The sequence below is a fragment of the Thalassophryne amazonica genome, chromosome 8, assembly GCF_902500255.1.
Source record: "Thalassophryne amazonica chromosome 8, fThaAma1.1, whole genome shotgun sequence".
Classification (NCBI taxonomy): domain Eukaryota; kingdom Metazoa; phylum Chordata; class Actinopteri; order Batrachoidiformes; family Batrachoididae; genus Thalassophryne; species Thalassophryne amazonica.
Genome location: NC_047110.1, coordinates 38233222 through 38244367, shown reverse-complemented (window position 1 = coordinate 38244367; position 11146 = coordinate 38233222). Strand labels below are relative to the sequence as shown.

Here is an 11146-nt window from a genome sequence, read left to right as displayed (position 1 = left end):
AGATTGTGTGTAATTATTGTGAATTGTTTTAGATAAAACTGTCAAGGTCACAGTTGCTGGCTCTCCAACATTTTAAAGTGTGGAGTTAAGATACTGAGAAATAAGTGCACATTAATCATTTTTGTACGTGTATATGAGTGTGAGTTGGTGTCCAGGGTAAAAGTATTTTGAGGGAGAATGCTGAAATAGATCTGTTGATGAAATGAAACTTTTCAGCTTGTTAAGATGATAACTGAAAGACAATAAATGCTATCGTCTTCCTATTTTCCATATTGAATGATCATGTAACTGGGATGAAGTGGTTAAAATATGGTTGATTTTTGTATACTGGATAAGGTGTAAAAGTTGGTTAGTTTCGCGTACTTAACAGATTTTAAGCAAAGCTGATCAAGATTATATTTCAGTAGAGTGATTAATGATTGGTTTATTGTTGTGTGATATATTTTTTGTGTGTTGTTGGTTTGAAATTTGTGTGAGGTGATTCTTTTCTGTTTGGGGAAAAAGAAGAAAATTCAGATTGACTGCTTCAATTGAACATTGCAGTATTTGGCCAATCTTGCCTCAGTAATCATGAATGAGCTACTGTGGAACTGACCAATTAGATCAATGAGTTCCAGCGGGTATTCATGAACTTGCTGGAAACAGGCTCATCTAGGCAATGAAGACTTTGGGTTATAAAACATTTCTATGAATCAGTTCCCCAGTATGCATATTAAATACTGCTAAAAGAATGAAAAATTGTTGATTGACTGATCCACTAATTATTTTTGATGACTTAACAGACAGAAGGGAGCAGTGGTTGTGGTAGATTCTCTGACGACTATTAAAAAAACAAACAAACAAAAAAACTGATTGTGAGACTGTGATTGCATACCCAGTTCTTGACCTTCAGGCCCAAAACAGCCTGACAGAAGGTTGGCGAAAGAGAAAAAAGAAAAAAAAAAGTCTTCTACCAGTACACTGTAATTAACAGTTCCGTTGAGTTCTACATGTCTACATGTGTGTATAATACGCGTATGTTGAGTGTAATGTAACACAGGTCTTCTTTGGACCTGTGGATGTTTTTATTTGAGAAGAGATGGGTTATTTTGCTTGTTTGTTGTAGCAGTTGTGGTATTCTGTTCCTGGTCTGGGGTGTTGGAGGAGCGTGTATACACACAGCTGGTGAGGGAAGCTCTAAGTGCTCACTTCCCTCCTCCTCCTCCTCCTGCCGCTCCACACCCCCACAACTTGACAAATTGAGAAACACTGCAGCAATGTTTTGTTGTGCTTTAACACATCAAATACAGGGGTTTTACGTGTAATTGCTTACATGTAATTGATACTAGTGTTTTAAAAGTGTTTGTTACTGTTAAATTTAGAGAGATATTGTTTATTTGATGTAATCAGTTCCAGCTTTAACGTTGTTTTGCATTACGTTGCATTGACTTTACCAAATACATTCAGTGTTCTATTTTTTGAAGCGTGGTTTGTTTTGGGAACAAAGTGTAATTTATCACTCCAGCCGAAGAGCAGAGCAGAAGGTTGTACAGTGTGAAAGCAAGAAGTAAATCCTATATACAGATGGGACAAAGTGATTAGCCCCCCACAATGAAATTTAACGTGTTGTTCAAAATTTTCCCAAAGAGCAAGGATTTTTCAGCACCATTTCAAAACGTTCTAGTTTATTTTGGATGATTACATTATTGTACCTTGCACACAAAATTAAAATTATTTCAGTAAAACTACTGGAGTCAAATAGTTTTTCTCCCCTTAAGGACTGACCTTTTTGTTGAGCCATAACACAGACCCTGTTGTGCAATGATGTGCTTTGTCTGTAATGCTCAAAGCTTGCGAAATTAAGTTTAAGTTCCAAAGAAGTCCTCACCCTCCGGCTTCAGTGACTACTGTCTAGTTGCACTCACCCCATCCCCAAGTACTTCGAACGACTAGTCATGGATCACATCAAGTCTGCACTGCAAAACCCTGGACCCCTCCCAGTTTGCATATCGGTCCAGCTGCTCAACCGAGGATGCCATCACCACTGCCCTCCACAACTGGACAATAAAGACTCATACAGTAGTGTTCAGAATAATAGTAGTGCTATGTGACTATAAAGATTAATCCAAGTTTTGAGTATATTTCTTATTGTTACATGGGAAACAAGGTACCATGTACCTTGTTTCAGTAGATTCTCACAAATCCAACAATACCAAGCATTCATGATATGCACACTCTTAAGGCTATGAAATTGGGCTATGAGTAAAAAAAAAAAAAAGTAGAAAAGGGGGTGTTCACAATAATAGTAGCATCTGCTGTTGACGCTACAAACTCAAAACTATTATGTTCAAACTGCTTTTTTTTAGCAATCCTGTGAATCACTAAACTAGTATTTAGTTGTATCACCGCAGTTTTTCATGATTTCTTCACATCTGCGAGGCATTAATTTTGTTGGTTTGGAACCAAGATTTTGTTCGTTTACTAGTGTGCTTGGGGTCATTGTCTTATTGAAACACCCATTTCAAGGGCATGTCCTCTTCAGCATAAGGCAACATGACCTCTTCAAGTATTTTGACATATCCAATTGATCCTTGATACCTGGTATGCAATATATAGGCCCAACACCATAGTAGGAGAAACATGCCCATATCATGATGCTTGCACCACCATGCTTCTCTGTCTTCACTGTGAACTGTGGCTTGAATTCAGAGTTTGGGGCTCATCTCACAAATTGTCTGTGGCCCTTGGACCCAAAAGGAACATTTTTACTCTCATCAGTCCACAAAATATTCCTCCATTTCTCTTTAGGCCAGTTGATGTGTTCTTTGGCAAATTGTAACCTCTTCTGCTCGTCTTTTATTTAACAGAGGGACTTTGCGGGGGATTCTTGCAAATAAATTAGCTTCACACAGGCATCTTCTAACTGTCACAGCACTTACAGGTAACTCTGTCTTTGATCATCCTGGAGCTGATCAATGGGTGAACATTTGCCATTCTGGTTATTCTTCTATCCATTTTGATGGTTGTTTTCTGTTTTCTTCCACGTGTCTGGTTTTTTGTCCATTTTAAAGCACTGGAGATCATTGTAGATGAACAGCCTATAATTTTTTGCACCTGCGTTTACGTTTTCCCCTCTCCAATCAACTTTTTACTCAAACTACGCTGTTCTTCTGAACAAGGTCTTCAGCATCCCATTTTCCTCAGGCTTTCAAAGAGAAAAGCATGTTCCACAGGTGCTGGCTTCATCCTTAAATAGGGGACACCTGATTCACACCTGTTTGCTCCACAAAATTGATGAACTCACTGAGTGCCACACTACTATTATTGTGAACACCCCCTTTTCTACTTTTTTTTTTACTAAAAGCCCAACTTCATAGCCTTAAGAGTGTGCATATCATGAATGCTTGGTCTTGTTGGATTTGTGAGACTCTACTGAATCTACTGGTACCTTGTTTCCCATGTAACAGTAAGAAATATAATCAAAACCTGGATTAATCTTTTCAGTCACATAGCACTACTATTATTCTGAACACCACTGTATGTCAGAATGCTGTTCATGGACTTCAGCACTGCATTCAGCACAATCATCCCCCAACAGCTGATCATCAAACTGAACCAGCAGGGACTGAACACCTCACTGTGCAACTGGCTGCTGGACTTCCTGACAGGGCGACCACAGGTAGTGCGGGTCGGCAGCAACACATCCTGCATCATCACCTTGAACACGGAGGCACCTCAGGGATGTGTGCTGAGCCCCCTCCTCTTCACGCTGGTGACCACAACTGCACAACCCCAACCTCCTCATCAAGTTTGCAGACGACACAACTGGTGGATCTCATCAACAACAACGAGACTAACTACAGGAATGAGGTGAACCACCTGACCTCATGGTGTGAGCACAACAATCTCTAATGTGGAGAAGATGAAAGAGATTGTTGTGGATTTCAGGATAGCACACACCCGACACCCTCCTCTGACCATCAATGGTGCTGCTGTAGAGAGAGTGAGCAGCACCAAGTTCCTGGGTGTGCACATCACAAAGGGTCTCACCTGGACCACCAACACTACATCACTGTCCAAGAAAGCTCACCAATGCCTCCACTTCCTCCACAAACTAAGAAGAGCTAGCCCCCCCATCAAGTGCACCTTCTACAGAGGCACGATTGAAAGCATCCAATAGAGCTGCATCACGGTGTGGTACAGCACCTACAACGCATCCTGCTGCAGGACCCATCAGCGCATCGTGAGAGCAGCTGGGAAGATCACAGGCACCCATCCCCCCCGCCCAAGACATACATAGCACCCGCCTCACCCACAAGACCATCTGCATTGCAGGAGATCCCACCCACCCATTAAACTGCCCCTTCAACCTGCTACCGTCAGGGAGGAGACTGCGGAGTCTCCAGGCCAGGACCAGCCAACTGAGAGACACTTTCACTCACCAGGCTGTCAGAGCACTCAAATCCCTCCCTGCTCTTCCCCCATTTCCCCAAACACTGAACACATCTCCAAGGACTGCTTCTGCACTACATATACTAGAAATTTGTTTGAATAAGCTCATCAATGTTGAATCACTGCTCAGTTTGCACAAGACAAACTGCTACCACTGACCACATTCTACCGTCTACCATATACAGTGAGGAAAATAAGTATTTGAACACCCTGTGATTTTGCAAGTTCTCCCACTTAGAAATCATGGAGGGGTCTGAAATTTAGGTGCATGTCCACTGTGAGAGACATAATCTAAAAAAAAAAAAAAAATCCAGAAATCACAATGTATGATTTTTTAATAATTTATTTGTATGTTACTGCTCCAAATAAGTATTTGAACACCTACCAACCAGCAAGAATTCTGGCTCACACAGACCTGATAATTTATCTTTAAGAAGCCCTTTTATTCTGCACAATTTACCTGTATTAATTGCCCCTGTTTGAACTTGTTACCTGTATAAAAGACACCTGTTCACACACTCAATCACACTCCAACCTGTCCACCATAGCCAAGACCAAAGAGCTGTCTAAGGAAACCAGGGACAAAATTGTAGACTTGCACAAGGCTGGGATAGACTACAGGACAACAGGCAAGCAGCTTGGTAGAAGACAACAACTGTTATGATTATTTATTAGAAAGTGGAAGAAACACAAGATGACTGTCAATCTCCCTCGGTCTGGGATTGCATGCACGATCTCACTTTGTGGGGTAAGGATGATTCTGAGAAAGCTCAGAACTACACAGGACTACCCAGGGGGACCTGGTCAATGACCTGAAGAGAGCTGGGACCACAGTCACAAAGATTACATTAGTAACACATGATGCTGTCATGGTTTAAAATCCTGCAGGGCAGCAAGGTCCCCCGCTCAAGCCAGCACATGTCCAGGCCCGTTTGAAGTTCACCAGTGACCATCTGGATGATCCAGAGGAGGCATGGGAGAAGGTCATGTGGTCACATGAGACCAGAATAGAGCTTTTTGGAATCAACTCCACTTACCATGTTTAGAGGATGAGAACAACCCCAAGAAAACCATCCCAACCGTGAAGCATGGGGGTGGAAACATCATACTCTGTGGGTGCTCTTCTGCAAAGGGGACAGGACGACTGCACCGTATTGAAGGGAGGATGGATGGGGTCATGTATTGTGAGATTTTGGCAAATAACCTCCTTCGCTCAGTAAGAGCATTGAAGATGGGTCATGGCTGGGTCTTCCAGCATGACAATGACCCCAAACACACAGCCAGGGCAACTAAGGAGGGGTTCCATAAGAAGCATTTCAAGGTCCTGGAGTGGCCTGGCCAGTCTCCAGACCTGAACTCAATAGAAAATCTTTGGAGGGAGCTGAAACTCCAAACCTGAAAGATTTGTAGAAGATCTATATGGAGGAGTGGACCAAAATCCCTGCTGCAGTGTGTGCAAACCTGGTGAAAAACTACAGGAAATGTATGACCTCTGTAATTGCAAACAAAGGCTACTGTACCACATATTAACATTGATTTTCACAGGTGTTCAAATAGTTATTTGCAACAGTAACATGCAAACAAATTATTAAAAAATCATACATTGTGATTTCCGGATTTATTTTTTATTTTTATTTTTTTTTGATTATGTCTCTTATAGTGGACATGCACCTAAGATGAAAATTTCAGACCCCTCCATGATTTCGAAATGGGAGAACTTGCAAAATCATAGGGTGTTCAAATACTTATTTTCCTCACTGTATATTCATTTTTATATTCTACTGCTGTGTTTTTGCTCTGTATTGTCTGGGAGACTGAGAGTAACAGAATTTCAATTCTCATTATGTCTGTGTATGCATTGCAAAATTGACAAATAAAGTTGACGTGAAGTTGACTTAAAACTGAGGATTATCTTCCTCCAATGTACACACAGTATAAAAACGTAAGTAAGTGTTTGAGCTGTCATTTGAAAAAAACATCAAAAGAAACCAGTTTAGACTTGAGAAAAAGAATTGTTGATGCAAGCAGGAAAGTGGGAAATTATGTTTTGACATGTTCATTTAAGATATGTGTAAAACACGATGTGTGTCCACATTCTCTATTACATCAGACCTGTTTGTGGTGGGAGCTGGACTCCGCCAAGGCTGCCCTTGGTCACCAGTCCTGTTTGTGATGTTCATGGGCAGGATTTCAAGGTGCAGTCAGGGGTGTCCAGTTTTTGCAGATGATGTGGTTCTGTTGGTTTCCTCAGGTGATGACCTCAGATGTATACTGAGTAGGTTTAAGGCAGAGTGTGAAGCAACTGGGATGAGAATCGGCTCCTCCAAATGTGAGACCATGGTCCTCTATAGGAAAATGGTGAATTGTCCCCATTGGGATAGGGGAGAGTTACTGCCCCAAGTGGAGGAGTTTAAGTATCTCAGGGGCTTGTTCACAAGTGGGGGTAAATTGGAGCGGAAGATTGATAGACAGATTGAGGTGGCGTCTGTAATTTTACAGATGTCTGGTCACTCTACCATACAGGCCTGATTGGTGGATTGCTGCAGAGATGGTTGTCCTGGAAGGTTCTACTCTCTCCACAGAGGAATGCTGAAGCTCACAGTGACATTTGGGTTCTTGGTCACCTCCCTAAGGTCCTTCTCCCCCAATTGTTCATTTCAGATGTGCAGCCAGCTCTAGGAAGAGTCCTGATGGATCCATAGAGTTATGTATATGAAAGCTAGTGTCTCCCTAATGTAGCGCTGCCGGGCTTATATGTGGGCATGGCTGCCATTACCAAAGAGGGGAACAAAGGACACAAAGTACCCAGATGTGCAATATACAACCCCTGGCAAAAATTATGGAATCACCGGCCTTGGAGGATGTTCATTCAGTTGTTAAATTTGGTAGAAAAAACGCAGATCACAGACATGACACAAAACTAAAGTCATTTCAAATGGCAACTTTCTGGCTTTAAGAAACACTATAAGAAATCAGGAAAAAAAATTGTGGCAGTCAGTAACGGTTACTTGTGTTGTTTTGTTCACAGTCAGCTGTGTCTAAACTCTGGACCAAATACAAACAACATGGGGAGGTTGTTAAAGGCAAACATACTGGTAGACCAAGGAAGACATCAAAGCATCAAGACAGAAAACTTAAAGCAATATGTCTCAAAAATAAAAAATGCACAACAAAACAAACGAGGAACGAATGGGAGGAAACTGGAGTCAACGTCTGTGAGAGAAACCACTTAAAGGAAATGGGATTTACATACGGAAAAGCTAAACGAAAGCCATCATTAACACCTAAACAGAAAAAAACGTTACAATGGGCTAAGGAAAAGCAATCGTGGACTGTGGATGACTGGATGAAAGTCATATTCAGTGATGAATCTCGAATCTGCATTGGGCAAGGTGATGATGCTGGAACTTTTGTTTGGTGCTGTTCCAATGAGATTTATAAAGATGACTGCCTGAAGAGAACATGTAAATTTCCACATTCATTGATGATATGGGGCAGCATGTCAAGTAAAGGCACTGGGGAGATGGCTGTCATTACATCATCATCATACCATACATCATCAATAAATGCACAAGTTTACGTTGATATTTTGGACACTTTTCTTATCCCATCAATTGAAAGGATGTTTGAGGATGATGAAATCATTTTTCAAGATGATAAAGCAGCTTCCCATAGAGCAAAAACTGTGAAAACATTCCTTGCAAAAAGACACATAGGGTCAATGTCATGGCCTGCAAATAGTAAGGATCTTAATCCAATTGAAAATCTTTGGAAGTTGAAGAAAATGGTCCATGACAAGACTCCAACCTGCAAAGCAGATCTGGCAACAGCAATCAGAGAAAGTTGGAGCCAGATTGATGAAGAGTACTGTTTGTCACTCATTAAGTCCATGCCTCAGAGACTGCAAGCTGTTATAAAAGCCAGAGGTGGTGCAGCAAAATACTAGTGATGTGTTGGAGCGTTCTTTTGTTTTTCATGATTCCATAATTTTTTCCTCAGAATTGAGTGATTCCATATTTTTTCCTCTGCTTGGTCTAAAAAAGTAACCGTTACTGACTGTCACAATTTTTTTTTTCCTGATTTCTTATAGTGTTTCTTAAAGCCAGAAAGTTGCCATTTGAAATGACTTTAGTTTTGTGTCATGTCTGTGATCTGCTTTTTTTTCTACAAAATTTAACAACTGAATGAACATCCTCTGAGGCCGGTGATTCCATAATTTTTGCCAGGGGTTGTAGCGTGTGTGTTAACTGAATGTGGAGGCCAGAAAGAAAATAAAAAGAACAAATAAATAAAAATTTTTGCAAGGGAAACCTGAGCATTTATAAAGTTTTCAATTCGCCTAACCCGCATGTCTTTAAATGTGGGAGGAAACCGGAGCAAACCCAAGCAAACACGAGGACATGCCTGAGGAGACCAGGCACCTAAGTGGCTCTACTCTACTCTTTTCTACTCTCCTATTTTACGCTTCCTTTTTAGATATTTAGATATACCTTTGTATACTGGCATAATTCCACCATAGAATTGGAATGTAATATATAAGATATACCTTGCTGAATTTTCATGCAAACTCAACATAGAAATGCCACAGATGGGAGTCAATCCCATGACCTTCTTGCTGTGAGGCAACGTGGTAAATTATCACTAATCCACCGTGCTGCCCGCCTGTTTTTTTTTTTCTTTGTTTTTCTTGTTGCACTTTTTTTTTTGCCTACTTGTTTTTTCACGCGTGAAATCTTCAGTTATGTTGTCTTTGAAAACAAGCTAGCTTGCGCCTTTTTCTTGCCTTGACTCTCCGCACTCCAAACAGTCGGTGGCGCTAATGCAACAAATTGGAATGCCTACGTCCAATAACATTAGAAACAGAAGAAGGAGAAGCTGTATCTGTGCCGTTGTTGGAGCAGTGTGTGGTGTGTTTATTACGCGGTCTGGTTTATCTGACCGTGTTTAAATGTTAGGTTTTTTTTTTTCTCACTTAAAAAAAGACGGTTTACATGCGTTTGACTGGATGCGGCAAATTTTTAAGTTACCGTAAACTCGGTAGGACTGCGTTAATCTAATACATTTATCTGGTAAGTAATGCTTGTTGACCGAAGCGTGATAAACCACAGGCGTGATACATTAATTTTTCTTAGTTTTTGACATTTTTAAAAAGCATGTTGGTGAATTTAGCCTCACCAGCAAGGTCACATTGTCAAAAGCGTTACGCTACATTGTGGCCAGCGCGGTTTGCTAGTCTATTGTCGACGCTGAGATTTATCGATCTTTTGCGTTTAAAGTCACTTTATTTGTCAGATAAGAGTCTTATCCTGCTGGGTTTTTCTCTGTACACATGTATGGAATGTGAGTTTGAGGGGGGATTGAACGCACATAGTGTGTAGGCGGTGCGCACTCGGCCACCAGGACGTGAATTTCTGGTTCTCCTTGGTGACTCTTGTCCCTCCGACCCCACAGGATGGTGGCTGTCTCTTGGGGCCCACCTTAGGAGGTGCTCAGCGCAACCATAAACCCTAACGTACCTGGTCCTTGTCGCTATGACCAAGACCAAGTGTGCCAGTGCAGCCTCCGGGTCTGAGCAGGTCAACAACGGCTCTCTGGATCCGACCTGCTCACCTGGCTGTCCGGATCTCATCACACCTGTCAAAGTCAAGGTGATGAAGCAGACCTCCAGGGAGAACCTCCACCGGAGAAACACGGAGTGTGAAGTGTACGATGATGGCACCAACACCTTCTTCTGGTGAGTTAACCTAGATGGTGCACAGCTGACGGGCTCTCCACAGGATGCTGTGTGCCAGAGTGTGAGGTTTGTTGTCCGTGGAGTTCTTCCCCAGTTTTCCTCACAAAGTTCACATCAAAGCAAACGTATGCTTCTAGGCAACTGAAAAATCTACATCTGCAAAATAAGAACTAGAAAAAAATAAAGAAATCTGTTTGATTTGACTTCAGAAATCTGCAATCTGTACTTCAAAAGTTGCTCTGAAAATCCACAACTTCATTTCCGTTCTTCTTGCAAATGTTTGGCATTTAGAAAATCTCAACTTCCTGGAACTTGTTTCTATTTTTTTTTTTTTTTTTTTTTTGCCTGTTCAGCTTGAAAGTACGGCATCTACAAGTTCAGGAACAAGTTTGCATATCTGATTGTATTTCTGTTTCTGCTTTATCAAATACTGGGTGCCACATGAAATCAGATTTCTAGGCTTTTAATTTTTTGGAGCAATCTTGCGATTTGTATTTATGGATATATTCTTTGGATTTATTATTTGAAATGGCCACGAGTGACAAGTTGTGGAAAACTAGGTAAGTCTGCATTTTGTTCAGAAATCGAACAACTGGGCTCTGGTCAGAGAAGTCGCGAAGATAAAAAATATATATATATCAGTTAATTGTCAAATATTCATTTTCAAGTTTTCTACGCGAAGTAGCTCAAAGCCTTAAATATTAGTTCATATACATCCAAGTTCTTATAACTATGATGAATGTCTGTTAATCCGCAGGTATGTAAGAATTGTTGTCACTTGCTTTTCAGGAGCCACACAAAATACTGCCCATGTGCTGCTTACTGCAATCCATCCGTGCAGTCGTTAAGTTAATCAAAGCATTTTACCTGCACACTTAATGGACTTTCCATTCTGGTTGTACTGTTGTTACTGCTGGTGGGTAGAGTAGTGAAAAGCTCCAGTAAAAGTGCAGTTACTACTGTCGCAGCAGTTACAAGGTG

General features: G+C 41.2%; 1 protein-coding gene across 1 annotated transcript in view; it reads left to right on the top strand.

Annotated features, from left to right (window-relative positions):
• Nucleotides 1-9331: 9331 nt before the first annotated feature.
• Nucleotides 9332-11146, top strand: part of ptdss2 (phosphatidylserine synthase 2) — an 87936-nt gene continuing 86121 nt past the window's right edge. Inside the window, exons 1-2 of the mRNA XM_034176012.1 lie at nt 9332-9500; nt 9883-10165. Coding sequence (XP_034031903.1) covers nt 9963-10165 — 203 coding nt within the window. The 5' untranslated portion in view covers nt 9332-9500; nt 9883-9962. The remainder of the gene's footprint in view (nt 9501-9882; nt 10166-11146) is intronic.